At 39.7% G+C, this 13,054-nt stretch overlaps 1 protein-coding gene across 1 annotated transcript in view; it reads left to right on the forward strand.

Moving 5' to 3' along the window:
- Positions 1–11,819, forward strand: part of POU6F2 (POU class 6 homeobox 2) — a 551,204-nt gene extending 539,385 nt beyond the window's left edge. Inside the window, exons 8-10 of the mRNA XM_045828318.1 lie at positions 998–1,166; positions 7,764–7,932; positions 11,315–11,819. Coding sequence (XP_045684274.1) covers positions 998–1,166; positions 7,764–7,932; positions 11,315–11,819 — 843 coding nt within the window. The remainder of the gene's footprint in view (positions 1–997; positions 1,167–7,763; positions 7,933–11,314) is intronic.
- The last annotated feature ends 1,235 nt before the right edge of the window (positions 11,820–13,054 follow it).

Below are 13,054 nucleotides of genomic sequence, written 5' to 3' on the forward strand. Positions count from 1 at the left end.
CCCTTTCCTCTCTCCTTCTTCTTCTCAGCTGAGCTCTTCTCACCTCTCAGAACAAGAGTCCTTTGATAACTTGTGAAGGAGTCATGAATAAATGGACATAAAAACAACCTTCCCTAAGGCACACCAGATTTTTAAAATTAAGTAAATTCTTACTTGTGGCATTTTGACTAAGAACTTGAGACCAAGGTCAAACTTCATATGTCCAGAGACCAGCTCCTCCACACCTGCTGAATGAACATACAACACCTCTCATCTTTCAGTGCCTCGGCTTCCTTGTTTGTGAAAAATAGCAGTCAAAATAATAACCCACTTCTCAGGCTGACATGAGAATTCAATGAGAGAATGTATAAAAGTCCTGAACCGAGTGCTGGCACAGAGTAGGAGAGTGACAAGTGAGACCCACAAATGTTAATAGATTTTTTTGTCCTGACTGCCCCAATGTTTCACTTAATTTTCTATGGGATATTAGAGAGCCTTTTTTCTAACTCCACAGTAATGGTCTGGGAGAGCAGAAAGTTCCTATATATACTCAGCCTTACTAAACTGGAACTTTCCTAAAAATACCAGTTACATAAGACAAATGGTTGAACATCGCCACACCTTTATATTGACTTTTGTATTCCAAGTTGATCGTAAGAATTATAGTTTATCTATGTATACTTGAGAACCCTGTCAAATGTGCTGTAATTGTTTGAACAGGCAGAAAGAGTCTAGCTACACATGGTGGTCAGGAAATATAGGTATTCCAGCAAGCTAAGTAGGGCATTAATAATATATTTAGAATCACTAATAAAATGCCTATCGAGCAAGCAGCAACGTATTATATACAAAAAAAAAAATCCTGCCTGTTGTGTGGGAGAATGTTCAGTCTTTCTGAAAAGTACCAATGTATGTTCTTGGAAATAAAATGATTCAACCCCATATGAAACTTTTGTTCCCTGGCATTGTCCCCCTAATTTATCATTCATTTGTGTATTTTTTTTACAATCCCATGTAGCTCCACCAACCATCCCAGACGTCAGTGGCTCAAGCAGCCTCCCAAGGTAATCTTCTGCACCTAGCCCACAGCCAAGCATCTACGTCTCAAAGCCCTGTCCGGCAGGCTTCCTCTTCTTCCTCCTCGTCCTCTTCTTCTTCAGCTTTGAGCGTGGGCCAGTTAGTCAGCAGTAAGTATCCTTTCTGGCTCAGATAAATCACAGTGGCCTTCTTGTTGCCTGTTTGCAATGCCTTGCCTTCTTTCTCTCTCCTTCTCTTTCTCCTCTCTAGCTCTAGCTCTAGCTCTGTTACCCTCCTACCCTACCTCCCTCTCCCTTTCTTAGTCTCTCAACCTGGAAAAGGAATTTCCTGGCCCTACTAAGTCAATATTTCAATGAAGTCCATGCCATGGGCCACATGGTTCCTTTGGCATGCAGTCCCCCAAAGTGCAAACTCTCAATAAGTGCCTGTAGGAACCAGTTCCTATCTCAAGTGCTTTCTGATGAACTCAGTCAGTCCTGCCACTTGAGAAGGGAGAAACTGATCAGCTTGCAGGGCATGAGCTGTATAACTGAGAACTGAAATAACTAACAATAGACACTCAGCCCTGTAGGTCAAACTGCTTTTCTGTGAGTTTAAAGACCCCTGCCATTCTATTTGTGGATGTCAGGGGAAAGAAAAGAGAGTGTACCTGTGGACAGGTAGCTGTGTGTGCACAAGGAGCTGCCTACAGTGGCATGTGGGGGAAGCTGTACAGGCTGGAATCCAATGGGAAATCTCTGGACAACCATTCATAAAAAAAATAAGCCTGAAAATCTACTTCCCTGAGTATAGGCCACATTGCCAGAAATGATAGTTGGCCCTAGGTGATGACAGCATATGTATCACATACAAATATAAACGCATTAAGAAGAATGGGACAATGGTCTAATTTAATGTTATTTATTCACATTTAGCACAATTTTGACTTATATATAACATTGTAGAACATGTGCATAGATTGTACTTCTCCAGGGGCCAAGAATCCAGTAGTTATGGATTTAAAGGGCTAAAGCACTGCATAGGCATTTGTACCATAAAACAAGGACAGATGTGAGTATATTTGGTCAAGTGTCATAAATGGTCCATTTTAACATGAACAGTAAGGATTCTCACATATCATAAGGCAAGTTTAGTAATGCACAGCAAATGAAGAGTTGCCATGTCCTCTCCCCTATAAGCTACTCCCCTCAAAAAGAATACATATATACATACACATGTTGTTGAGTACATGTGTTTGTGTTATATGTGTGTACACACACATACACATTCAATTATATGGCTAATTCATAAAGGAAAGATGTTTGTGGAATGAAAGAGAGATAAAGAATTATGGAAGGATATTAAAATACCCAAGTAGCCTAAATATTCTTGATCTTAAAGATGGGTCAACACACAACAGAATTTCAGGCTATACATGGAGTTTGCCATCAACCTTTTATTTTAGGTTGTTTAGACAAATAACTCCCCTCATTTGGGCCAGAAACTCTAGTCTTTCTTAAATAAAAATCATGGATAAGATTAATTTAATTATAGCTAGATTTTTCCTCAATAAAAAACTTCTCATATGGTTGTTGTGGGGAAAAAATCAAACTTTATCTTAGTTCAATATTCAGCAAATTTTCCGCAAAATATTCTATTTCTATGTAGCAGCAAAGTCATAAATTTGGGATAGGCTGTTAAGCTTTGGTCCTTAAAGAAAATAAAACAAGATCAAACATCTTACAGATAAGAATAAGTTAAATATGAAGTCAAAGTACAAATAACCTCACAAATATAGTACTTGACACAAAGGTAAAGACTGTACTCAATACATGTTGAATGGATAGAGAGATAATTGAATGGATAAATGAGCATACAGACTGATGGATGATGGGACTGAGTTCTCAATAATCTGAAGCAGCCCAGGAAAGGAGTTTTCCTTTTTTTTTTTCAGAAATCAGTATCAGAGCTACTTAATAGACCAGATGGAATTTCAATTGAACAATAGCCAACAGGGCATCTAAGTTCTAGGTCTATAATGAGTGACTGATATTGCATATCCTTGATATAAAATATAAAGAATTGGGGGAGAGAGACTCCTTTACCACATACACCTGAAACAGGAGACTCAAAACTCATATGCAGAGCCTCAAGAAGGAGCCTTCTCTGGAAAATATGAGAGTCAAGCAGTACCACCAGGCATCAGAATTTACACAAACCCACTGCTGGTCTTACAGTTGCTATAGGTTTTGAGCATGTTATTTAGTAATACCCTTCTGCCTCACAACCCAACTACAGAATGAATAGTGCATGGAGTATATTCTGATGAATAGTACATGGAATATTTTCTGAAACCACTGTTTGAGCTTTCATTTGTAGAGTTTTCAAAGCACTTTCAATATTTTTCTCATTTTAATACTCACAGTAAGGTATTATAAATCCTCATTTTCAGATATTAAAGGCAGCATCAAATAGATCCTGAAAAATACAACTCATATTGACCATCTCATGTCAGAGGGACCAGGTATATAGTCTTAGTTGAGAGAACGTGATACCCCATGTAACAAGTCTAATGGTGACAAAGCCAGGATGATAATAGTTAATGGGCTGTACACATTCTATACACCAGAGCTGCTGTAAAAGACAAAATGTTTACACATAAGTTTTATCCAGTGAAATTTGAATAACAAAATATATCAAATCACTTGAATATCTTTGAATATTTTTTAAAATCCTGGGCCCATGCCTCACAATTAAAGCATAGGCTTTTCTTTGAGCCAGTCTAAAGATAAAAACTAGACATCTTGCATATTATTAAATTTATATTCAAGTATTAAATATGCAATTAAAATATTTTTCTCCAAGATTAAACTCACCAAATCTGCAGGTACGCTAATGTGGGGAGGCCCAACCCCATACTTTAGATGTAGTTGTTATGTAGATTAAACTACAGGGGGAAAAAAGGGTCAGAGTCAGTCAACCTAAAAAGAAAACAATATATATGCATTGAGCACCATGTATATACCAGGCACAGGGATAAAAATTAAGAAAGCAAAAATAAGCAAGATGTGGTCCCTGCCCTGGGAGCAGTCATGAACTGATTACAAAGAAACATAGAGAACAAAGCAAAATAAATGCTATGATCAATATCTGTATAGGGACAATGAGCATATTGTAGATGGTTACCTCAGTTTTAGAAGATGAGGTAGAACAGAAGGACTTGGTATAGTAGTTAATCCTTAAATTGAGTTTGGATGGTTAATGGAGAGACAAATCCCTCCAAAAGGCAAGGTCATAGTTTGGACCAGGTCAAACTGGACTTGAACCTGTGATCAAAACTTTGGTCAATGAGGCCTGGCTGGTGTGACTCAGTGCATTGGGTGCTAGCCTGAAAACAGAGGGTCACCAGTTGGATTCCCAGTCATGGCGCATGTCTGGGTTGTGGACCAGATCTCTGGTTGGGGTCATGTGAGAGGCAACCAGTCAATGTATCTCTCACACATTCATGTTTCTCTCCCTCTCTTTCTCCCTCCCTTCCCATCTCCCTAAAAATAAGTAAATAAAATCTTTTAAAAAAACATTTTGGTCAACAAACTCTCCCATATCATGCTCGAAGACTCTCACCTTAGTGTTGAGCAAACTATCATTGTTCCAGTTCTTGGGCAGATCATCCAAAAATCTTCCCAATTCCAGGCAAAAGGTCACAGAGTTAATATGTTAACAATGATAACAGGATTGTAATGGGCAAAGAACACCACAGCTGGGCTCAGAATTACCAGATATGCACACTCATTAGAACACCTGCACAGAAACCTACACAGCTTGTCCTATATCAAACCTTGTTAGGTCTCCACAGTCATCAGAGATAAATATAGTTTCTATAAGCAGGGATTTGGGAAAGTCTGCAACAAACAATTGACCTGACAAATGTCTCAAATTTGTTTAAGATTTACATACTATTGTTTAAAAATAGGTAGATTTGAGATTACTTTATTCTTTGCAGTGTTTGGTTTTTCAGTACACTTTTCTTAAATTCCTGGCCTATAAACTTGATTCTTATACAGCAAAGAATTCATAGTCAATACAAGAAAAACCAAAACTATAGAATGAACATAAAGATGCATGGTGATAGCTTATGGCACAGTGGAACCCCTGATTCACATGATCACAATTCACATCATTTTCTACAACCCAATGAAGTCACCATAATGCAAGTAAGCTGTTGTCCCAAATTGCATTGTATGTTCCTAAATGGTTTATTTCTCAGAAATATTTGGTAAATATGCCCATTATTTGCCTTGAGAATAGCACTAAAAAGCAAATGGATGTTTACATAAGGCAGTTAATTCATACTTGGCAACTTCTTTAAAGATGCATATTTCTTTTATAACAATCCCACAAGCAGAGGTTGTAGAAGAGTGATGTTGAGAGATGGTGACTATTCAACAACCCATTTAGCAACTCCTTACACTGATGAAATGTTAATGCCACAGACGTACGGCCTACCTGTTCTGTTTATATACTGTGGCCCTTTGGAGAGCCACAACTGTTGTACTAATACTTTTCCACTGTCTCCACCAACACCCAGAACCAATCTTACCCCCCTTCAGAATGCAAGCCAGGCTCAGCAAGGCAGCAGGTCTGAGAAGAGCTTGGAGTTGAGGATGATGATGAAGGAGCAGCCAGAATCAATTCCAGCTGACTGATTGTTCCCAAGTACAAATATAGTCCTGATGCAGCCAAATTTTCTAACATTTCAAAAGAACATGGAAAATCTAGATTTTTCTTTAAAAACCTCCCAATGTTTAAATGTTGCAAGTAATTAAAAAATATGTAAGTACTAGAAAAGCTGAGTTTTATTTGCAAGCTGCTGATTTACAACTTCTGCTCTAGGAATTTTTTTAAAGGAAGAAATGAGAGAAGGGACTCAAAGCTGGTGTGCATGCAGATGTAACCTTCTGGAGTCCCCAGCAAATCCTTCAAGCGGCTCTGCTGGTAGGATTTAAGATCTGGTGGGTGGCCTCCACCAGGGACAACCCAAATAAGTCTTTCACTAGCCAAGTGTTACTGGCTTTCTGGGGCAAATTTGGGGGAGGAAAATTCAGGATTTTAATTAATCTTAACAACTAAACCAGTTTTATAGTAACCCTCTGCCCCTGCCCATATAGTCTCAATGTCCTACACTGAAATATTCATCACTCAAACTTGACCCTACCCAACTCCATCCTACCAAAACCCTTGCAGGCTTTGCTTCTTCCTGCATCTGTGCCTCTCTGCCAGCTGTTCCCACTCACCAGAATACACTGCCTTCATTCTCTGAAAGCTGCTCACTGGGTAAGACCCAGATGAATCCTCTCCTGTCACCTCTCCTTTCTCTGCCAATTCCAGTGTGGATGTCACACCATCATTTCTTGATGATATTCTGCTTGCCTTTTTCTCTAATTTTTTTGTTCATACTATTGGGCCCCTTACTCCACTCATTAGGGCTCCCAGGAGTCACTTTAATACTTACAGATTGATTGCAGTGCTTATACCACTTTTTAATCTTTCCACAATGAAGTTATGACTAATGACTTGTAAAAATCTGACAAGCACAGTGTACATCTGTATTGCTGAGTCTATTGAGTCCATTCACCCTGTAATGAGAGAATCTATACACGAAGCTCCAAGCTCCCCAGAAATTTTAACATTTTTACTTAAAAGTCCTTGAAAAATTGGCCCTTGAGATGAAAATATATCTTTCTCTTCATGATAACAAGAGTGTCCAGAGCCCTGAGCCCAGAAGAGTAATAAAATCCACCACAGTCCTTAGACAAGTACTCGAATTTACTGAAATTGATGGGTGATTGTGCAGAAAAAGGAAGAGAAAAACTTTTCACCTATGTCCTAAGAGTGAGGTGAAGGACAATAGAATTGCTGGCAGGGAGAATAGCTTCACTCCAGGCAGGATGGAGCAGCACTTTGAAATCCTCCACCATCTCCCACCCATGCAATCTCCAGCTTGGTGTGTGCTTTCATTTATCCAGGGATCAGTAGCCAGGGGAGAAGAGTTTCATTCTCCAGCTGTTGTGTCATTTCCCTTGATAAATCCTAAATTGACCGAGTTATCTGGCACCAAAGGAGACTTCCTGCAGTAGGCATTTTTTATTATGTGCCTTTTCAGGGACAAAGGCGTCTGTGTCAGTAAACTGCTTTATGGAAGTGGGATATATTTTCCTCACAGCTTCATAGCGCGCTCTTTTGAAGGGTTAATGTGAGCATAAGAAATTATGCAACATTGACATCTGTTAGCCTGGGTGAATTGGTGATCGAGTGAAGGAAAAACACAAAATACTATTTTCTTCAAGGGCAATTTGTAACATTAAAGATTTTAATTAAGACATTACAAATTGAAATCTTTCTATTTTTATATTTTTGTGCAATATTTGAACATACTTACAGGCAAAATGCAGTTGCTTCCCCCATAGCAGGTGCCTTCCTACACTATTTGTTAAGCCCTAAGGAACACATCCTTGTATTGTGGAGGTGTCAGTGTAAGCAACCCTGGAATACCTGAAATAGAAATATGTTGAAGAATGATTTGTGGAGGTGTAATGAGTTGAGGATGAGGGTTTGGTGCCTCACCTGGGAGACAAAGAGAACATCATGCAGTGTGGGAGAACACCACTGCACTATTAAAAGGGTCACTTTCCCATAAACCCTAATAAACAGATATTACTCAGTTGTGTGCTGATGTATTGATCCTATTTTTAAAAACATCTCCACAGATCCTCAAACGGCAGCGGGTGAGGTGGATGGGGTTAATCTGGAGGAGATCCGAGAATTTGCCAAAGCTTTTAAAATCCGGCGCCTGTCCCTTGGCCTGACCCAGACTCAGGTGGGACAGGCTCTCAGTGCTACAGAGGGCCCTGCGTACAGCCAGTCAGCCATCTGCAGGTAACCCGAGCCCTCATGCTGTTACCTCTCCTGGCCTGGCCAATCTGGGCCTTATTTGTCCTTTCCATTCAGCTTTTCTTTGGGTGGGGAAAGCTGGAGGGGTAAAGTGTGGGAACAAAGTTTAGGGTAGCTATATGTGGAAACTGATGATATTGGTGGAGATTAAAATGCTAAAGCAGGCTTGCAGACCCTGGCTTGATAACTCCTGTCAACTAGCAAAGAACCTCCAAGGCCGTCTCATTGGAAATATTCTAACCCACCCTCCTATACAGCTGGGAGCCACTGTCTCCTGTCTGCAGATAGGTGTCCTGTACAAATGTAAACCTGCCAGTCCCGGTTGGTGTTAATGCTCCCACCATTTCTGCAAGGGATGGCTGTCAGGATTTCCCAAGAAAATTCATCTTTTAAAAAAAATAACTACCTTGTGAGCTCAAAGGAGTTTTTTTACTTGCCTTCTCAGACCCAAGTTTAAAAGCACATTTTTAAAAAGATGCAACTGCTTTCCAGGCTCAGAAAAGGGTACTGAGAATCTAGCCTAATCTTGCCCACCCTCACCCCTCCACAAATAAACTAAATAAATGACAGAATACAGCCTTGGTTGTGTTCAAGTTGATCTGGGTCAAGCCACCAGAAGCAGACTCTGTGCATGCATGTGTGTGTTTATGCATGAGGTAACAAAGGCACTTCTGTAAGAGCTTTTTCCTCTTGGGCAATGCCTTATGAGTCCTCCTCCATCAGGAAAAGCCAAGAAACCAACTCTAAACTCATTTAAGTGGATTTTGTTCTTGGTGATCCATGAAATGCTGTCTTTTTATCTGCTCTTTATACTTTTAATGTATTCCCCAAAGGACGGAAGTGTACTTTTCCTGCAGTTTAAGACTAAGGTTATAAATAACATCACTATGGGGTAGTAGCTTGCAGCTTGCATTTTGCTCAATGATTTTCCATAAAACCCATTGATTGTTGTTAAATACAAAAAGCACCATAGGATCCTCTCACTTCTATGGCCTCCCCTACTGTTTTTTCTTATAAGATACCTCCCTGTAGAAAATAACCTTTATTCAGTCTATACAAGGATACTACTGCTGGGAAATTTGTTTCAAGGCTTGTATATGTTATTCCAAACAATATGTACAGAAGCATCAACACTAACAAGCAGCATCAATGATATGAATACTGTTGCTCCCTGTTGGGAAACATTAATTTTGTTTCATCTTGAAAGCCTTGTGATACAGGCAGCAACAGGTTTTTTAAATTGTTGCCAATTTGGTATTGTTGCTAAAGCCCTCTTTGGCTTATTTTTAGTCCTAAAATCTGATTTCTTTTTATTGGTTTAAGTGTTATTTAATGTTTTCACTAACATAGGTAGTATTTCTTGGGCATTCCCAATCAAATATGTTGATTTCTAAAGTCTTCCCTAGGGAAAGCCGAAGAAGGTATGGCTGTAATGAAAAAAGACCTTGGGAATTCACTGTGTAACCAAATATGTCAGATGCCTTGACTTTTTGGCCTTTTTCTAGCTTCTGGAACTTCGGTGAGGTAATTTTAGGAGCTAACTATCAAGAAAAAAATGAACAATTTTTGGAACAATTCAAGTTAACTTAGTGGTGACACGTAATCTGCATTTGAGCTTGCATACTCAGGTGTCACTCTTCCTTTCTTAGCTTCAGGGACTCTCAAGTGCTGCTGTGGTAAGTCCCTCCTTATTAGAGGACACAGAGGAAAAAGCACTGCCAACACACTGGGCTCCCCTATCATAAGCTTTCTCCCTGTGCCAAGGCCTGTAAAGCCTGTTATTATGCTATTAAAAGTTTGAGTTTGGGGGCTGTTATATTGAATGGTGGTAAAATGTGGTATGTGGAAATTAACAGGACAGTGAGAGCTCTGGGGAAGCATGCCACGATTGACAAGCTCATTAAATGACATTAATGACTCATTCATTTTGTATTAAAAGCAAAATGTACTTCTTCCCTCTTTGACTAGTACTGGAAGTTGGGTTTCTCTAAAATAAATAACTCCTTGAACTATGCTTGGAAGGGAATGCTATAGGAATCACATTAAAATTTGATAGCATTTGCACTTCTTATCACAACATATCTAAAATGAAGCTCCAAAACTAAGGTTATTGTACATAAAGGAAGCTTATCCTTTTGGGTTGTTTTGTGAGCATCCTTATAACACATCGTCTGGCTGACTAAAGGAGGTTTGTTTTAGCTCCATGTAAACAGACTACTGTAATAAGATGCACTCTGCAGTCAGACGGTTTTTCAACAGCACTGAACTTTAAAAGAGAGAGGAGAATTCTGTGTATCCAAAGTTGTCATAGTGGAGAGTTGTAAATTTAGATTTAGAATAAACAAGCAAAAGGAATTGGAATGTTTTTGTATTTTATTGAAAATGAGTATGACACTTATACCAGAATGACCTGTTTAAACACTGTACATAATTTTGTCCAGGATGCTTTATATTTTTTAAAGTCAGTGTAGCAAGAATTGCTGATGGCAATTGATACACAAAAGACCTCGTTTATAGAAAATAATATTATTCAAGTACAGTTTGCAGATATCACACATTAAACATAGCTTGGTGCCCTGGTGCAAAAGTACACTTAGGCTGAACAGGTTTTGGAAGACACAAGGTGGCCTTAGTTCATCTGGGGAGGGGTGTCCATGGTAATTACAATGTGTCCAGCTGCTTGAGTCGAGGAGTAAAGTAGCAACAGGACATGTTTTACCTGGAAAAGGAACATGTTATTGAGTTACATATGGTGAAAATTGTTTGTTACTAGAAGGTTGGGGGTGGAAGAGGAGAGAGAGAGAGAAATTAAAATAAAACACAGTGATGAAAAGAGGTATAAAAGAAACTTGTCCTAGTTGGCATCACTATTATAATAGATGTAATATTTCTATAATCAAGTCAGTGGGGGGAATTTAAGGAAAACCAAGTGTAAAACATAAAAAGAATCATTTTAAATGAAAGAACATGACAGCTGTTGTCTTTGATGTTGACTTTCTGGTGTTAATTTTTTATTTTAAGGTTTCTGAAGATTGAGAAATTGGTGCTGGTATGATTAAAATAAAAGCTTAGATCTCAAGTTTACAGGAAAAAGATCTGAGAGTTGTTTGTTACCATTGAGAAGGCTCGCATGTCGTGCTGTCTCCACCTTCCTCACCCTCATCTGTTTATGTGTGCGGGCTGCATGCATTGGCATGAAGCATGAGGGGAGGGTGGGTGCTGGCTTGAGCTGGGACAGCTGCTTTGCAGCTGGCTGATAATCTGCAGTGAACTCGCTCTGCCAGTCAGTCGGTCAGGCAGGCAGGCAGGAGGCCCACCCTGGCAGAGGACTCAGTGTAAGACTGTTCTTTCTCAATTTTCCCCCCAGACACACCATCCTGAGAAGCCACTTTTTCCTACCACAGGAAGCCCAAGAGAACACTATAGCTAGCAGTCTGACAGCCAAACTGAACCCTGGCCTTTTGTATCCTGCCAGGTTTGAAAAGCTGGACATCACCCCTAAAAGTGCCCAGAAGATCAAGCCGGTGCTTGAGCGGTGGATGGCTGAGGCTGAGGCCCGCCATCGAGCAGGTATGCAGAACCTGACCGAGTTTATTGGGAGTGAACCATCCAAAAAGCGCAAGCGGCGCACCTCCTTCACACCCCAGGCCCTTGAAATTCTCAATGCCCACTTTGAAAAGAACACACACCCGTCTGGGCAGGAAATGACCGAAATTGCTGAGAAACTGAACTATGACCGGGAAGTAGTTAGAGTTTGGTTCTGCAATAAGAGGCAGGCCCTGAAGAACACAATTAAACGCTTAAAACAACATGAGCCAGCAACTGCTGTTCCTCTGGATCCCTCAACGGACTCTCTGGAAGCAAATTCCTAAAGGAACACCCACCCAGAATCAGAAGCAAACTCCGCAGAAGCTGAACTCCATCCTTCCGACTTCACCAAACAATAAATAAATAAATAATAAATTAAAAGTAAAATTAAAACTAGCCCTAATCATCTACCTTGTTAGTAAAAGACTAAGAAAACCACTAAGTGGACAGAATGGTTTATACATGTCCGTTGGTTTTCCAAAAAAAAAAAATTAAAATTTTTTGGAAAATTTTTAAACAAGGAATGACCCACACTACAGGTGTGTGAAGTAGGCTAGTTCCTTCTCCCACCTGTCTCCCCAAAGCCAGTTTTTTAATGGACTAAAATCGAACCAAATAACCACTACTTTTTTGTATATTATGAAAATGTGAAACATTTAAGGAAAAAGAAAAACAAAACTAAACCAAAAAAAAATACAACAAACCAAAGCTTTGATCTGTTCAAAGCGAATACAAGCCTGCCACCTGGAGGAGAGACTGCATTCTTTCAGGTTTTAAGTGCTGATTCACTATGAAACCTATTAACCAAAGTCATTGCAAATGCGATCATTAGTCTGCTCTTTTCTGCGTGTAAAGTTGTGTTATGAAGTTTTACATTTATATTTAATGGAAAGCAAAGAAACCTGTTGTCTCCCATCTTTCCTATCACCACTACCTAAGGAGTGGGTGCCATTGTAGTAGCAATTCCATGAGGCTCACTATTGGTTTCTACTTTGTCTGGACAGGGTTCTCTCTCTCTCTCTCTCTCTCTGTCTCTCTCTCTGTCTCTCTCTCTCTGTCTCTCTCTCTGTCTCTCTCTCTCTCTCTCTCTCTCTCTCTCTGTCTTTCTCTCTCATTGGAGGTGAGCATCCTGGATTGTGTGCCAAAATGTTCCTTGCTTTCTTCTCACTATGACTTGTGGATTTGAGAAAAGAAAATGAAGCTTGCATTTCTCTTTTTTCCTTCATTTCCACCTCCCTCATGCATGGCCCCAGGATGCTGGAAGGCCACATCCTGCTGGAGTGGGAACAGTGTCTTTTCCACTTAGATCCCAGTGAAACACAAAAGAGACTCCAAAATAACTAGGATTTTGCTCAGTGAACTGTCAACATTGGCATAAACTGTAACATTGTGCTCACTGTCTACACCAGAGCTTGGGATTTTTCTTTGATCTGTTGGCCATGTACATGGAAAGCTGACCAAAACTAATTTTGTAATATAAACATAAGTTGCACATTTGGTTCAATACTTACATCTATGT

Source organism: Phyllostomus hastatus, unplaced genomic scaffold, assembly GCF_019186645.2.
Source record: "Phyllostomus hastatus isolate PE091 unplaced genomic scaffold, TTU_PhHast_1.1 phas_scaffold_78, whole genome shotgun sequence".
NCBI lineage: Eukaryota > Metazoa > Chordata > Mammalia > Chiroptera > Phyllostomidae > Phyllostomus > Phyllostomus hastatus.